The following is an 18,471-nucleotide window of genomic DNA, read 5'->3' on the forward strand; positions in this document are numbered from 1 at the left end:
CTATATTCTTCCCTGCGTGCGCGCGCTCCTGAGGCAGTGTGATATAAATGTGCAATGTGTAATGTGTGTAATTTAGGGCTGCAGAGAGGGGCTGTTTGACCCTGTGTAGACACTGCTGTGATATGGCCCTCTGAGACGCAAATTAAACTAACACCCATCTCAGGGCAAAACTCAGCGCTGCATGAGTAATGACACTGGGGAATGGGCCGCCATACAGAAGAGTGTGAGAGCGAGGGAGCGAGAGAGAGGGAGGGAGGGAGAGGAGAGGAGAGGAGAGGAATAAAACAGGAGTGAAGAGAATGTGAATAACAATGAGACTGAGAGCAAGAGAGAGAGAGTGGGAACAGGGCTTGAGATAATGACAGAAAGATGAAAAGGGAGATGAAAATGGGGGAAAACATGAAATAGAAAGAAATAAAGACCAAACAGCAAGCAAAACAGAGAACAGAGAGAGAAGAGAGAGTGAAATCAAGGGTTGGGAAAAGCGTAACCTAGAGCTAGACACAGAAAAAGAGAAAAAGTTAGAGCATGAGTAAGACTGTGAACAGGGCTTAGTGGCCTTGGGTCACGCTGTCTGTCTATCTGTCTGTCTGTGTGTAGCTGACCTGATGGCCTCTGGCAGTCTGTCTGTCTGTGTGTAGCTGACCTGATGGCCTCTGTCTGTCTGTCTGCCTGTCTGTCTGTGTGCAGCTGACCTGATGGCCTCTGGCTGTTGGCTGTGCTCTGGCAGGCCAGCCTCTGGAGCAGCTGCAGCAGGGCGGGCCGCAGCAGCGCTGGCAGAGACCTGTCCCAGTGACCTCTGACCTGCAGGAAGCTCTGCAGCTCGCCCAGAGCTCTCTCCCCCAGCAGCTCATCACTGCTCACCACCAGCGTCTGAGAGGGGGAGAGGGACGCCAGGAGGAGAGGGAAGACAGACGGTGAGTTTTGCTGTGGTTAGGCTGTTTGCTTTTTTTTGCTAGCTTTTTGTCACTGGTGTTAGTGTAGTTTGTACAGTATATTTAAATGAATTCGCTTCACATTCGACACACGTACAGATATGAGTTGCGCATACATTCATTGGCAGAAATCTATATGTTGGTATATAGCACAGAAGAGGTTTGAATACAGCACTCTTCCCAGTGCCTACACTATACATACACTGCTTTCCACTGAATTCTGCATAGGCTGAATATCGCTCTTTCCATACATATATGGTTTCATAAAAGCTGTCTGGGTTAATCTCCCAAATCCTGCTTTAGAACTGGTATTTTCCCACTCCAGGGAGGACCCTGGACCAAAGGGCAAAAGTTGGAAGGAGTGGAGAGAACACAGGAAAGGGGGTGAGGGATGGCTGTGCAAGGGTAAGACTCTTAGCTGTCCATCCTAGCTGTGAGAGGGGACTGATGGGTTAGGGTTAATGCAGCCAGCATTAGTGCTACTTTATCTGGCTAAAAAGGCGGATGCAAGAGGTGCATATTCTGCCAGAGGTGGGATAAAGCAGAGGGGGAAAAAAGGTGTTGGGGCAATACTGACATCACATTGATGCCCCCTCTCCCTGTTGGTGTAGGGTGTTTTGATGCCGTCAGGTCTCTCTGGCAAAAGTATCCTGCAAGTATGATGTGCTTTACATCAACCTTACTTCTGAAGCGTTCTGATTGAGAGCATCCATCCAGAGATGTGGCTGGTGCATTGTGCATAGTGCATTTGCTGGAAGATGTACAGGAACTTCAGTGTTACGTCATGCCTGAGGAGTTATTTCCAGAACACTACTTGCTTCACCGTGTTGAAGGCTTTAGGCAGATCTCTGAACAGCATCAGAGAATCTATTTCTGTGGCAGCTGTCAGATCACAGACAGTTTTGTGGGACTAATCAAAGGCACTATATCTTCTAAGATCTTTAAATATACACCAAATGTATCTAAAAGCTTCTAAGTACATAAAGGCCGACATATTGTACGCTGCTCTGCATGTTTCTACTGTACGCTGCTCAGCAAGCAACTTCTTGCTTTCCATGAACTCCCCGACACAAACACGCACACGTGCACATACATACATACATACACACACACTCTACAGCTCTCCTCTCAGAGCAGAAAACCAACTTCAAACTAAAAGTGCTCATACACACACTGCTGAGCACACAAGATGTACCTCCCTGGGAGAGAGCTGAGGAGGCCTGCAGCACAAAGAAATGAGGACGAGAGAACGAGAGAGAATGAGAGAGAATGAGAGAACGAGAGAGAGAGAGAGAGAGAGAGAGAGAGAAAAGCAAGACAGAGGCAAACACAAAGAGAATCTGAGAAAACATCACACACTACCACACTACATTTGCTCTCCCAGTGGAATGAATGAAGTCAGAACTGAGGTATTCTGGTTCCCCATGCCCTTCCCTGCGAGATGCAGCGCTTTTGCTCTGATCAGTGGCAGGCTGTGTGTGTGTGTGTGTGTGTGTGTGTGTGTGTGTGTGTGTGTGTGTGTGTGTGTGTGTGTGTGTGTGTGTGTGTGTGTGTGTGTCTCACAGTGCTCTAGGCCCAGTAGCTGGATGAGCACAGCCTGCTTGAAGCTGCATCTGCCCACAAAGACGGGCTACTTCTCAGCATCTATGATTGTGGTACAGAACCCTCCAGGCTGTGCGTATGGCAGCACTCCAAATAAGATGACTCTGGCTCATCTGAAGACTAGATACAGGGCACTGTGTATGATCTATGGTCTATTCTATACTCTTCTACTCTATCCTCTATATGAGTGATTTCTTTTGTCTCTGTAGAGCTCTTCCTCTTTCTCTATCTATCAGCATATTCTGCATGAGTATGAACCTAACACTTAGACACACATCTACGCGTCTAATCTGTTCCAGGACACCTCTCGCTAGCGATACTGTAGTTGTGACATCCGATTCGGCTGGTTGTGGTCTGTCAGGCTGCATTTCTCCCTCACCAGAAGTGTCAGGGTCACATTGGGGTTCCTCTCCAGCACGGCCTGCAGCGAGGAGGAGGAGGAGGAGGAGGAGGAAGATGGGTTAACACCAGGCGCTGGTTCTGATTGGTCCTCGGGGCCAGGCTGGGGCTGATTGGATAGCCAGAGTGTTAGCAGAGGTGGGCCGAAGCAGTCAGTCAGCTCGGGGTAGCGGAATACGAAGTGCAGCAGGGCTGGGTGGTGTGTGTACAGTGAGGGGAAGGGACAGCAGGACAGAGCCTTACTGATGCTGTTCAGAGGAGCCTAGGGACGGACAGAGAGATGGTGACAGAGACAACAAGATAAGGATCACGAGGGGGAGGAGGAGTAGGTGTGTTAAGTGAAACATGATAAGTGAAACAAAATAAGAAGTCACAGAGATAGAGAGCAGGAAACATAGATAGATCGGTGGATAGATGGATAGAGAGAGAGAGAGACAGAGAGATAGAACAAGAAAGAGGGGCAATGTAAGCGTGTGTGTTTTACCCAGTCCAGCTCTGGGCTCTTGTCCTGGCAGACAGCCAGCAGGTAGAGGGCTGAGCGGAGCACACAGAGGGGGAAGGAGGCGTCCCCCTGCTCAGGCATGGAGCACAGCGCAGCCACCATACAGGAGAAGAGCACGGGCTCAGGGAGCAGCCTGCAGTACACATGGACACACATGGGAAATGGTCTGCTTTTTTATAGCGCTTTTCTACTCAGAGCACTCAAAGCGCTTTACAGGCTAGTGCTTCAGACAGCTACCCATTCACACGCCGACGGCGGAGGCTACCATGCAAGGTGCCAACCTGCACATCGGAGGCGGTTGGGGGTTCAGTGTCGTGCTCAAGGACACTTTGACACATGGTCAGGAGGTGTGCATATGTATACTCTGTGTCTGTGTCACTGTTGTTACGACCCTGGCGGGTCTAGGCCCCGCCCCATGATATTTTGCATGCCTGTTCTGCCTCTGTCTCTAACAGGTAATTGGAACCAGGTGTATGGTTGATTGGCTGGGCTACAAAAGCCCTGATCAGACTGAAGTCAAGGGAGCGTTGGATTGGAGTTTTGGATTGGTCGTTGGTGTTTGGATAGGAATTGGATTTGGGATCGTCGTCGTCGTTTGTTTGTTTATATTACCATTTAACTGACTTTACATAACATCTTTAGTTTCTCGTCACAACACTGACCTTCACCACACGTTTGCTATAATTATTAGATAAATATATAAACTTGTAAATCATTAATAAATATATTATTATTATTATTATCGTAAATTCTGCGTGGCCTCCCTTTTATGTTTCGTGCATTGAGCTGGCACGTTACACTGTGCATATGTATACTCTGTGTCTGTGTCACTGCGCATATGTACAGTATACTCTGTGTCTGTGCATGTGTGGGTGCTATACATTCAATACATGGCTATATACTATACTGGCTCTGTATGTTAGTATGCAATTACTTTGTGTGTTCATGTGTACGCTCTCATTTGTGTATATTTTGTGTGTGTGTCTGTGTGTGTGTGTGTGTATTTATGAGTGCCTGCTTGTGTGTGTGCCTGCGTGAGTACCTGTCCCCGTGTAGCTGGGCGATGTGCAGCAGGCTGACCAGGCAGTACTGGGTGGCTCTGGAGGTCCCCGAGGCGTCCGTCAGCAGGGAGGGCCACTCAGCCACACGGCAGCAGAGGGATGGCAGAGAGGCCTCCAGCAGCCCCAACAGCTCCTCTACATCTACACACCAGAAAGAGGAAGAGAGGTAGAGGTCAGGGATAAGGGGAGAGACAGGAAGGGAGAGAGACAGAGGCAGAGAGAGAGAGAGAAAAAGAGAGAGAGAGAGAGAGAAAGAGAGAGAGAGAGGAGGGAGAAACAGATAGAAGTATGTTCCGTTTCAGATTCTTAAGCTTTGGGGAGATCAATCCCCAGTAGAGCGCACACACACACACACACACACACACACACACACACACACACACACACACACACACAAACCGTACCCTCTTGATGTGAGCTTGATGGCTGAGAGAAGAGACATTTACTGAGTTTTAGCAGAAAGTCACAGCAGGCAGCATTCAGACCTGAATTCCTGAAAGGGGGTGGGGGGGTGGGGGGTGGAAAGAAGGGAGTAAATTTACCTTACCGTACAAATGAGAACAGTTACAGTTTCAAATGACATACATAAGACTAAACAGGGACACAAATGATGATCTCATGGATGCTTGTAATTGCCCAACTGCTCTACCTAACCAGCTGACCTCATATAATGCCACATGATGGCTCATCACCTGTTTCCTGAGCATAAGAATGCCTTGTGTTCCAACACCAATCTAATGAAACCAGAGGATGCTGTCAAAAAAGACAAGGAGACAAAAAAGAAATTTCAGCTCTCATTTCTTTTGCAAATATGTTCTAACAACTTTCATCTCTATTGCACAGTATCTATGTATATATCTGCCCGAATGTTGGAAATGAACTACTCCGTCAATGGTTGACATCTGACTCCCGTTAAAATCTAGATAGATCCGCACACCCAAAAGCTCTCGATAAATTATTTTACTTGTGAACGTTGCTAGATGTTTTTGATCCAGCACCAGTCCTAGTGGACATTGTTATGCGCGTGGCTTGTCTATCATTATGTGACCTCTGACCCTGACACTCACCCAGCTTGAGGGCGAAGAGGGGCATGAGGGAGGGCAGCATGGTGAACTGGTGAGACAGGATGGAGAAGAAGTGCTGCAGCACCTTAGCACTGGGAGCCTGCTCACACAGCCTCTACACACACAGAGACACATACACACAAACAAACAAACAAACAAACAAACACACACACACACACACACACACACAGACACATACACACACACAAACAAACAAACACCCCCCCCCCCCCCCCCCCCACACACACAAACACACAAACAAACACAAGTAAAAAATGTATACATCTATATGCACCTATAAATTATGTAAATACGTGTGTGTGTGTGTGTGTGTGTGTGTGTGTGTGTGTGTGTGTGTGCGAGTGTAATGAATGTGCTAGTCTAGGCTGGGGCCTCACAGTGACAGTGGGGATGAGGACGGTATCACAGCAGCGCAGCAGGCTGAGACAGAGGGACTCCAGAGAGTCTTTCCTCTGCTTGTGGGGGGCTGTGAAGGCGTTCTCTTTCAGACTGGGCTCAGAGGCACACTGCTCTGCAAGCCTATACAGACACACACACACACACACACACACACACACACACAATGTTTGCTATTTTTAGAGATACAGCAGGGACCAGCCATTCAAAATTGTACCAATCACACAGAGTGCTTTTGTCAGGTGAAAAAGGCCAGCATCACAAGCCAGGGAATGGACACAGCACAAGCATTCACATTCATACAACGACGGCGGAGGCTGCCATGCAAGGCGCCAGCCGGCACATTGGAAGCGATTTGGGGTTCAGTGTTGTGCTCAAGGACCGACTCCTCTATTCCTCTCATGGATCCACACACACTAGAACAGACATTTGTATGCAGACAAACACGAACACGCATACACACACAGATACACACAAAAACCTTGAAACCCACATCACAAGCACATGATCTGTGAATGTATGGTTATATACATTTCAAAATATATATGTTTTAGTATTCTAAAGCTGGAAGGAGCCCTGACCTGCAGGCTTCCTGAAAGCAGACCAGGGCTTGGAGGAGGAAGCTCCCCGCCTTTGAGGCCTGGTCAGTGGGCTCGGTACCAGGGAAGGCCCCCTAATAAAGCAAATTCCAATTGACAAGGATAAAGCCTCTTTCAGCTACAGTCAAATCTTCTCAATGTAATCCGCATGCACACACACACCGAATTCCTCACAAACAACCTTACCGTGGCCCTTTGGCGTGTAGTAATGGGCACAGGTAACTCAGTGCACCTGGTTATAACTGCCCTAACAACCTTCTTCAGCTCCTTATACTGCACTGGGCTGGACTGGTGGTGCAGCCTGCAGTGACAAACACACACTCAGGCCACAGATAGAGGTTATGGACATGAAATCAGCAGGCTGATTGAGTGAGTGCATGCTTCTCCTCTGTAAGTCGATTCAAAAGCTTTTGAAGCTCTGTAACTTCGACTGACACTACATTTTCTTGCGACTGTGTGGCCAAGGTTATTATTATTATGTCTGTTCTCATATGTGTGCGTATGTGAGTGAATGAATTTGGCTATTCAGGAGTTCACATAATACAGCCAGTGGGTGTAGAGTACATATATTTATGCAAAGCCATGTATTCATGTGAGGGGACATGTGTATGTGTGTATGTATGTATGTATGTGTGTGTGTGTGTGTGTGTGTGTGTGTGTGTGTGTGTGTGTGTGTGTGTGTGTGTGTGTGTGTGTGTGTGTGTGTGTGTGTGTGTGAGTGACCTTGTGTATTCAGTGTGTGCAGGACTGCACTTGTGTCCACCTGACGAATGCACACATACAGTAGATGTATGAAGCATAGCCATGTATTACAGACCACGGATGACTGACCTGTTCCCTGACCTTGCCCCCTCGGAACAGTAATCTAATGCGTAGCGAGAGAGAGAGTGCGCTCGTGTCCACCTGAGGGCAGTAATCTAATGCGTAGCGAGAGAGAGAGTGCGCTCGTGTCCACCTGAGGAGGGCAGTAATATAATGCGTAGCGAGAGAGAGAGTGCGCTCGTGTCCACCTGAGGAGGGCGGTGGCGGCCCGTGCTGCATGTGTAGCCACCCGCAGGCATGGAGAGGACACGGCTAAAAGCACCACCTCCGCTACACCTGCAAACCCAGCTCCGGTGGGAAACAGTCGCACCGCTGCAGGCTGCCTGCCAACAGAGAGAGAGAGAGAAAGAGAGAGAGACAAAGTCACAGTGAGAGAGAGAGAGAGAGAGAGAGAGAAAGACAGAGAGAGAGAAAGGGACATAGTTGGTGAGAGAGAGAGAAAAAGACAAAATCACAATGAGGGAGACAGAGAAAGAGCCAAAGTGCCAGGGATAGAAGACTAGTGAGATATTAGAGGCAGATAGGAAGAGCAAACAGGAGTCCCAGCAGAAGCGCTAACCCTTAAAGCACAACAACAACAAACACATGTGATCTAACACAGACGCTGGACTTCATAATATTTTTGATTTGCGAGAGACATGGAGTAACAGTGGTGTGTTGAGATGTTCTTGTTGCCACAACAGGCCCACAACATGTCCAGAAGCCACTTTCCACTCAAGCTGAGCCACTTGGTATTTTCTCAGGCCGTTGTGGCAACAAACATGCAACCCTCAGCTTCAGTCATTTAATACAGCCAGCATCAGGGGGGTCAGCATCAGGGGGGTCAGCATCAGAGGGGTCAGCATCAGGGGGGTCAGCGCCAGGGGGGGGGGGGGTTTAGCCGGCAAGCCTTCTGTCCAGTGATCAGTGTTCTGGTTGAGGGTTGACTAACAGTGATGGCAGAGAAGACATAATACAATAGGTCTGACACACACACACACACACACACACACACACACACACCACACACACACACACACACACACACACACACAGCGCCTTCCTTGATGAATCTGCACACGTGGATGTAATGCAGACCTCTTAAGATAGACGGATTCATGTGAGATTAACAGCACAGGCAAGAACTGTACGCTGCCATTCCTGAGACATATGTGTTACCAATTTAATTGAATTGAATTTACTGGCACTAAAGGCCAGTGCTTCTCTATGGAAGGAAATTATAGTCATCATCTTACAGACAAGAGAGATAAGAGCTCAATCTTTAATGCATAATGGGCTGTATTTCAGAGATGCAGTGAGTGAGTGCACTAAGAGTGCACTAAGGCAGTAGCACTGTCTTCTTAAAAGGAATGAAGGCATAGCCCAGTATAAGTGTGCCACTGTCTGTGGTATTTGTGTGTGGGATAGGTGGGGCACGTCTTACCTGTCCAGGATGGCGGTGAGGAGGTGTATGCCCTGTTTCTGCACTTCCAGGTTGGTCAGCTTTAGGACATCCTTCAAGCTGCGCACCAGAGACTCAATACCTGACACACACACACACACACACACACACACACACACACACACACACACACACACACACACACACACACACACACAAACACACACACACACACACTCTCTCTCTCACTCACTCACACACACACACACACACACACACACACACACATACACACACAGAGAAAAGAGTGGTTAAAGCATAGCCCAGGGTTGTCTCAACTGTACTGTGACTCACCCACCACCAACCGACAAACACAAATGCACGCACACTCATGTTCCACTGTGTCCTACAGCATAGCTCTCATAAATAGTGCATAGTGCATACACTTCACAGTGAGGCACAACCCTGTAATACACAATGCAGTTACACATGCAAAACATTTCTCTGCACAAAAATCTAAGCCGAGATATACATGCACATCTGATTACCATTGCCAACACACACAGACACACAGCCACACACATGCATACACACCCACACGCACACACACACACACACACACACACACACACACACGCACAGACACACAGCCACACACACGCATACACACAGCCACACATACGCATACACACAGGTCTCACCATAGACTGTGTGACACTGGGAGAAGAACAGTGACTCCTCAGCCAGTAACAGCAGGCAACCGTAAGTCGACCACAGCAGGGCCTCGCTGCTGCTGCTCAGACGCTCAAACAGGAACTCTTCACCACACACACACACACACACACACACACACACACACACACACACACACACACACACACACACACACACACACACACCGACAGACCAGTGAGACTGACTGACAGCTGGGGGACTCACACATTCATCACAGTGGCGTTAAACACATAAGTAAAAAGAGGCTGTGGGAGGTTAGCATCAGAGGTATGAATGATTTGCGGCAAAAAACAACAGAACAATGACCAGCCATAGGCACACAGATTCATACAAGAGAGAATTGGGCTGTAGCAGAAGTCCAGTGGTACAGAGGCAGACAGAATCTTGGATTTAGGGATGGGGTTTGGCTCACCGGGTAAGTCTGCCTGGATGAACTGTGGGCAGTACTGACTGGGGGAATGAACCAGCACAGCAGCCATGCACTGAGCACTAGCCACCTGCAGCATCTCATCTCCACTCAACAATAGCTGCAGTAACACACACACACACACACACACACACACACACACACACACACACACACACACACACACACACACACACACACACACACACACACACACACACACAAACCTGAATACATATTATTAGCTATTACATTGCTCACCCCACATTTACCTCCAGAACAATAACCTTTAGTGAGGGGAAATTTGCATTCGGCATTTGTTTATTGACATTGAGCCGACAAATTTACCTATGGCTAGTGCAACAACACCTACACATAGTTGAACTAGCAATGACTACGTGAACACACTGTATGATTTGATGGTGAACGTGTGTGTGTGTGTGCGCTTGAGTGACAGAATGTCACCAGGTGAAAACCTTCTTGAGGGCGAGGGGCAGGGAGCAGTGCTGTGCCGGGGGCAGTTCTGGACAGCCATCATCAGGGATGGGCTCGGTCCTGCAGTTCATCAGCACCGACACCATCTCACCCTGCTGGAGCATCTGCTTCAAGAGGCCTGATACACAAACACACACACACAAAAGTCACAAACACACACACACAAGTCACACACACACACACATTACACACTCACACATTGCAAACATGCATATATACATACACAGAAGCAAACACACACACGCATGCACACACACACAGAAAAGTAACACTTCTTGGTGCAGTGCAACACTACTGCTCTACTGCTCTTCAACAACTCTCTGGGCAGAGAACATGACTCCTCTGTGGCAGATTTGACTAAGCGTAACCTAGCAGCCCTCTCTCGCAGTGAGGCCCGGTCTTGTCTTCCACTTCTGCCTCCCTGTATTTACAGTGTAGGGAGAGCTGCTGTGACAGTCACTGCATGGCTTAACCTCATAACCTCTCCTCTTCCTCTTCGTCTCACTCTCTGTGTCCCTATTTCCTTCCTGGTTTCTCTCCCTATTTCCCTTTCCAGTCCCACTGTAATTCCCCCCCTCTCTCACGTTCACTGACCCTCTCTCTCTTCTCTTCCACCTCCCTCATCTCATCCATACTCCAATTCCATAACAAAACTCTCTCCTCCCACCCCCACGCAGCAATGCTCCCTCACCCAGGCAGTTGATGGTGAGCTGAGGGGTAGAGGCGTGGTCGAGGGTGCGCAGGACGGAGCGGGCAATGCCATCCCTCAGGGGGGTGGGCAGGGACTGGGCCGCGGCAGGGACCTCCCACACCCTCCGCAGGATGTAGCACACGGACGCCTTCAGCACCTCGTCGGGGTGCTGCAGCCCCACACTCAGCCACTCCAGCAGAGACACTGGGAGACAGACAGATGGGGGGAGAGAGAGAGAGAGAGGGAGAGAGAAAGAGAGAGGGAGAGAGAGAGAGGGAAGGAGGGAGGAAGAGATACAGCAAGAGCAAGATATTTATATATAGCAAAACGAGCAGGTTTATGCACGTCCCTTGTGAAACGCAAGGCATTCAATGTGTCTGTGAAGCTGTGCCAACGTCTTCAATCAGAGTTCAACCAAGCCAAACCTTCTGCACTGTCATGCCATAATAGATCTTATTATTACATACTAATAACAGTTGTCAACACAGATAAGGATTTTCTATTGAGTGAGAAATAGTGCAACAAAAAAAAATTGGGGAAGTTAAAAATGTGCTCTAAAAAAAGAGCAAGGACAATGTGAGGGAAGTGAAAGATGGAACCAAAAAGAAAATGACAGATGGAATACATTTAGAATGAGAAAGAAACAGAGGTAGACAGATGAGTAGGAGTAGCGAGCGAGTGAGGGAGTAGGCGTGGTAGCTGTAGGCAGAACCACTGCCAGGAGGACTCGGAGATTCTTTCACTCATTACCGTTCTATCTACGTAAATGTACATCTGCCTCTGAATGAAAAGGGTACATAATTTCCAAACCTGTCTCACGTCTGTCTTTTTACCAGTGTATTACCTCACCCTGTGGCCTTTCAGTGAAAATCAGCCTCCATCAACCCACTACCAGAGGGATCCGTGAACATGTGAACAGGACTGAGGAGATCAGTGTCAAATGTAATAAACATGTTGAGATCGCGTCGGTTTCTGTGTCTCTCTGGCAGGCAGGACTGAGCTTGTTGTTGAGGATTGGTGAGCGATCGGGCTCAGAGTGAGGCTGCAGCAGATAAACCCAGGGCAGCAGAGAAGACAGCAGAGCTGACTGTAAAGCCCAGAGCAGCACGCGCACAGGGCACAGCAAAGCACAGCAGAGCAGAGAACATCAAACCCCCAGAACATCCCTGCCATGTCTTATTTAAGCTCTGAACAAGGAGAAAGAGAGAGATGGAGAGAATAAACAGCAGTGGGTCTCACAACAGGGAAAAGACATTAATAATGGTACGGAAACACGTGCTCAAAGCTCAGAAACCCACAACTTCTGTTTGTAGCCCTGAGCAAGAGATGTTGGTAATGATCCAGCCTGCTGTAAATGTGGTTTGAAAAAGTGAATGCATGGATCATGGCAATCACCTCTGCACTTACATGTGTGCATATGGGTTACACCTGAGAACTTGAGAATGTATTTGTACTAGGATTGTATGCTAAAGCAAGGTGTGTGTGTGTGTGTGTGTGTGTGTGTGTGTGTGTGTGTGTGTGTGTGTGTGTGTGTGTGTGTGTATATGTGGGTGTGTTTGTGTGTGTGAGTGTCTGTGTGTGTGTGTGAGTGTCTGTGTGTGTGTGTGTGTTTGAGTGTGTCTGTTGGATCTGGGCCCTATGAAACAGTCTTGTTATGAAAAACAAGAGGCTCCTGTGTATGCTGACAGGGGCCTTACAGTCAATAATGGCTGCCAGCATGGGCTGGTAGCTGTTGAACCACAGTGGCGCAGAGAAAGGCCTCCTCCAGCATAAACACATAGACAAATATTCTCACACCCACTCACCCACTCACACACACACACACACACAAACACACAGACACAGACACAGACACGTACACACACACACAAACATACTCACACACAAACACACACCCTCACATACACAGAAATGACACACAGCACCTGCGTTTTCCCCAAACAGCCACCATCTACCCACACATCATAAAGAGGACAGCATTGAAACAACTGCGTGAATCTCCCAATCAGCAAGGCTTTCAGACTCTCTTGCAGCATATGCATGGACCCCTAGCCAAGATCTGGCAGATTCACCCCTCTTGTCTGCCTCTTGGAGCTTAGAACTCTAGACAAGGCAAATAAAGGCAGTGGGGGTTTGAAGATGAGGGTGAGGGCAGGAGAGGGGGGGGGGCAGAGAAGCTCACCAAGTCAGGATATCTGTTTATTCATTATCTGCTTCTCAAAATCTTTCCTCACACTTGTTTAGGTTATACACAAATACCATTCTACCAAGTATCTGAGCATGTACATTATATGGTGTAAATTATTCTATTTTTAAAGTGAGATTTACAAGGTTGATTTTGTTCTGCACTGTTTCTGAGATTGCCTCTGAATGTAAATACAAGCCCACAGTAAACCCTCAAGTATTAGCTGATTCAAGTACAATTCGATGCCAATCCTCCTCTGCCCTCGATACCAATATGTACTATGAGATGGAATGTAACTGTTTGTTCATTACCATGGTGACAGGCCAAAGTCTGGGGCAGAGCAGGAAGTGCATCCACCAGCTTCCCCAGGAATGTGAAGGTGGGCAAGAAGCCCCTCACACTCGCCTGCTTGCTTAGCTGAAAGAAGGAAGACATACTGCTAAGCATCATTCCTTATCACTCTCAATCTTTCTTAGATGGAGTGATGGGTAGGATTTATTTGAATTTCCTACATGACACACGTCAAAGCAAGATGTGTGAAGACCTACAGGCATGCATAGTTAGATAACGAGTAATTCCTGCAAATTGCGTTAATAACGTATCTCTTAATCTTATCACCTGTATCACACCCAACTGTGAAGATCAGATCAGATCAGATCAGATCAACATAGAAATTAGAAATCTGTGATGTGTCTACATCAGCGCATACTTAGGCTTTAACACGAAACAGTGTGAAAGAGTATGTAGTTATTTAAAACAAGGACCATATCTGTTTCCAAATGGGCTTCCAGACACACCACCTCCATACCCTCCCCGCCTTCCCTCGTTATGTGTAATTTGTAATCTGTTTACTAAACAAAGGGTAAAGACAATGAACCCACACACTTGCAACAGCCAGGGACCAGAGAGCACTAAGTAAAAAATAAGGACTGATATGTCCATTTGTCCTCTTACAGCATTCTTTGCACTTTTTGCACTTCTGTACCAGGTCACAATACATGATACATAACTGATATGAGCCTTTTTGTCATTTTTGGTAGTTATATAAGCCCTGGGTCTGGTAGGTGCAAAGGTTCTTCAATCTATATTTTTGATTAATAATTCTCTTCTGAACTGACACTAACATACATTATTCACATATGTTCCCCCTTTTCATTCATAACCCTTAGATTACAAAAGCTAAAAACAAAATATCAGTTATTTAATTTCATAGAAAATTCAGTGACTGTATAAACAGAAAGGCATGAGGAAAGATCAAGTACTGTTTATGAAACATGTCATTCATCTGTGTAAGGAAGGACTGTTCCAGTGAAAAGTCATACCTGTGTGTGGATGTCATTCAGGACGTCCTGAACAAACTGCTCACTCTGCAGCTCCAAGAGCAGATGAACCAGAACTATAGCAAACACACACACATACACACACGTTAGCATGATCCAAGAACAAACACTCAGATACTCACACACATACACACACGTTAGCATGATCCAAGAACTAACACTCAGATACTCACACACACACACACACACACATTAGCATGATCCAAGAACAAACACTCAGATACTCACACACACATACACACGTTAGCATGATCCAAGAACAAACACTCAGATACTCACACACATACTAACACGTTAGCATGATCCAAGAACAAACACTCAGATACTCACACACATACTAACACGTTAGCATGATCCAAGAACTAACACTCAGATACTCACATACACACACACACACACACACACATTAGCATGATCCAAGAACAAACACTCAGATACTCACATACACACACACATACACACACGTTAGCATGATCCAAGAACAAACACTCAGATACTCACACACATACACACACGTTAGCATGATCCAAGAACTAACACTCAGATACTCACACACATACTAACACGTTAGCATGATCCAAGAACAAACACTCAGATACTCACACACACACACACACACGTTAGCATGATCCAAGAACAAACACTCAGATACTCACACACATACTAACACGTTAGCATGATCCAAGAACAAACACTCAGATACTCACACACACACACACACACGTTAGCATGATCCAAGAACAAACACTCAGATACTCACACACATACTAACACGTTAGCATGATCCAAGAACAAACACTCAGATACTCACACACATACTAACACGTTAGCATGATCCAAGAACTAACACTCAGATACTCACATACACACACACACACACACACACATTAGCATGATCCAAGAACAAACACTCAGATACTCACATACACACACACATACACACACGTTAGCATGATCCAAGAACAAACACTCAGATACTCACACACATACACACACGTTAGCATGATCCAAGAACTAACACTCAGATACTCACACACACACACACACACACATTAGCATGATCCAAGAACAAACACTCAGATACTCACACACACACACACACACGTTAGCATGATCCAAGAACAAACACTCAGATACTCACACACATACTAACACGTTAGCATGATCCAAGAACAAACACTCAGATACTCACATACACACACACATACACACACGTTAGCATGATCCAAGAACAAACACTCAGATACTCACACACACACACACACACATTAGCATGATCCAAGAACTAACACTCAGATACTCACACACACACACACACACACACATTAGCATGATCCAAGAACAAACACTCAGATACTCACACACACACATTAGCATGATCCAAGAACTAACACTCAGATACTCACATACAGACACACATACACAAACACACACATTAGCATGATCCAACAACAAACACTCAGATACTCACACACACATTAGCAAGATCCAAGCATGAATACTCAGATACTCACATACAGACACACATACACAAACACACACACACACACTAACACATTAGCATGATCCAAACACAAACACTCAGATACTCACACACACATTAGAACGATCCAAGCACAAATACTCAGATACTCGCATACAGACACACACACATACATACACACACACACACACATTAGCATGATCCAAGAACAAACACTCAGATATTACTCACACAAACACACACACATTAGAACGATCCAAGCACAAATACTCAGATACTCACATACAGACACACACACATACATACACACACACACACTAGCATGATCCAAACACAACCACTCAGATACTCACACACACACACACACACACACAATAACCCCAAATGTACTTTATATTCATCAGTGTAACCAAAAGCACACACACACACAAACACTTACCATCAGCACTTGCACGCTCAATTTGCTATGTTTTCTAACTTTGAAATTGACCATTTCACATGTTTACACATTTGTATCAAGTTCCATAAGAGATACTGCACTGTGAAGTACTCCTGTAACTTTTGCTGTTTCTCCTAATTTACCAACCCCCCATCAACACACAACTGTTGCAATCACGCAACACAGTCAATAAATCACCCAGCTGAAGCCAACAACAATGTAATGTTACGCCCAGTGCACGTAGTGTCATTATGATTAAAAAAAAGAAAGGCCACACATAGATGTCCACCCACATGGAAAGAGCTAGAACCACTTTGAAGTAAAACAGTTAAAGGAGGACCAAAATGTTGGTGGTTTTGGCCTTACCTTGTATAACCTGTTCCAGAGTGGGTGAGTCTTCTAAAGCGCGAAGCATCCCTATAGAGGATGTTTACATATATATATTAAAACTAAAGAGGATGTTTACATATACAGTATATATTAAAACTAAAGAGGATGTTTACATAAACAGTATATGTTAAAACTAAAGAGGATGTTTACATAAACAGTATATGTTAAAACTAAAGGGCTTCTATGTGTAAATGCTGATCATGCATGATCACGATGACTGTTTGCACATGCTGGAGGTATTCAGTTTCATTCAGATGACTTATGAAGAGAGGGTATTTGATTGTTATGAGTGTATTGTAGGCACCTCTGGCTTTAGGTGTGAATTTAAGACAGTTTGTTTGTTTAGAATGGCAAATAAAAACTGCAACATTACAACATAAAATACAGTAATAGAAACAAAACTGTGCCTCTAATAACTTTGTAGATTTCACGATTGGTTTAATTGACGTTTGAAAAGACAGTTGTATGTCTTCTCCCTGGCACCTAAATCAAAATAAGCTTACCTAGTAAAGAGGCAATAAAGTGTAGGCAGACTCTGGCATCTTGCGAGAGCAACTCTTTGATGGCTCCAGGAGAGCGCCTCAGGACTCCCCCAACTCCAGCCAGTGCCACTGACTTGCGTACGCACTGTGGTAATGTCATGGGGGGATGAAGTAAAAGGAGGAACTTTAGGCCAGTCAGGTAGGACAAGTGCCCATAACTCTAAAATAATACAACTACAGCTTAGTTACATTTACTTCTATAGTTTACATTTACCGACACATCTTTACTCTCCATCATCTCAATGACACAGGCAACACACAACACGACATCGCCTGCATTGGGCCCGGTAATCGCGGACCAGCGCTGGTCGTGCCTGAAGTGAATCTTCTGATAAATGACATCCACGTTGGACATTTTCACGGTTCTTTGATCCTAAACAACATATCATTGGGAGTTTAACATATATTACCGGTCATTTACTATATTTTCACTGACATTGTTGGATGAATATAAGCTAAAGTTACCTTTTAAAACTCAACTTAAAGTTTTACATCAAATAACAGTTAACGTTACAAACTAACAGTAGCTAGCTAAGTGACATGAGACGTTAGCAGGCTAGCTGATCTAAGCTAACTTAACATCAGCTAGATAACAAAAATTAGCTTGTTGTTCAAACGTTTAATAGACCAAACGTACCTTACGCTTTAAATTATTTCAACTATTTCCATAGAACGCACAGACAACCAGTGGAAATGAAACTTTGTTTTGCAATTTTCTAATAAAGTGCAACTATGTGTAACTCCACTGTGAGTTGGACATTGACAGGCAAAAACAATCGCGGGAAATCGGAGAAATTGAGAGTTCCGAGCAGGATTTTCTGACATAGGCATATCACCTGACTATAATTGGCTAGCTACATGCAGCAACCTTTTAGACACATGAAATATACACCAACCAATTTGCACCAACTCAACTCGGTTTCAGATATTTGCGGTACGTCTAGTTTTGTTTTTCCAAACTTCTTATTGGTTGCTATACTGAC

General features: G+C 45.8%; 1 protein-coding gene across 1 annotated transcript in view; it reads right to left on the reverse strand.

Annotated features, from left to right (window-relative positions):
- LOC105898583 (meiosis inhibitor protein 1) overlaps positions 1-17,875 on the reverse strand; it is a 31,511-nt gene extending 13,636 nt beyond the window's left edge. Inside the window, exons 1-21 of the mRNA XM_031569638.2 lie at positions 17,703-17,875; positions 17,450-17,573; positions 16,923-16,973; positions 14,617-14,690; positions 13,606-13,711; positions 11,110-11,313; positions 10,400-10,536; positions 9,930-10,044; positions 9,484-9,600; positions 8,825-8,924; positions 7,590-7,724; positions 6,766-6,880; positions 6,562-6,653; positions 5,962-6,103; positions 5,567-5,678; positions 5,192-5,252; positions 4,904-4,992; positions 4,481-4,640; positions 3,421-3,571; positions 2,917-3,198; positions 696-873 (exon numbers count right to left, since the gene is read on the reverse strand). Of these exons, the coding sequence (XP_031425498.1) occupies positions 696-873; positions 2,917-3,198; positions 3,421-3,571; positions 4,481-4,640; positions 4,904-4,992; positions 5,192-5,252; positions 5,567-5,678; positions 5,962-6,103; positions 6,562-6,653; positions 6,766-6,880; positions 7,590-7,724; positions 8,825-8,924; positions 9,484-9,600; positions 9,930-10,044; positions 10,400-10,536; positions 11,110-11,313; positions 13,606-13,711; positions 14,617-14,690; positions 16,923-16,973; positions 17,450-17,573; positions 17,703-17,843 (2,686 nt within the window). The 5' untranslated portion in view covers positions 17,844-17,875. The remainder of the gene's footprint in view (positions 1-695; positions 874-2,916; positions 3,199-3,420; positions 3,572-4,480; positions 4,641-4,903; positions 4,993-5,191; positions 5,253-5,566; positions 5,679-5,961; positions 6,104-6,561; positions 6,654-6,765; positions 6,881-7,589; positions 7,725-8,824; positions 8,925-9,483; positions 9,601-9,929; positions 10,045-10,399; positions 10,537-11,109; positions 11,314-13,605; positions 13,712-14,616; positions 14,691-16,922; positions 16,974-17,449; positions 17,574-17,702) is intronic.
- Positions 17,876-18,471: the final 596 nt, after the last annotated feature.

This window comes from Clupea harengus, chromosome 1 (genome assembly GCF_900700415.2).
Source record: "Clupea harengus chromosome 1, Ch_v2.0.2, whole genome shotgun sequence".
NCBI lineage: Eukaryota > Metazoa > Chordata > Actinopteri > Clupeiformes > Clupeidae > Clupea > Clupea harengus.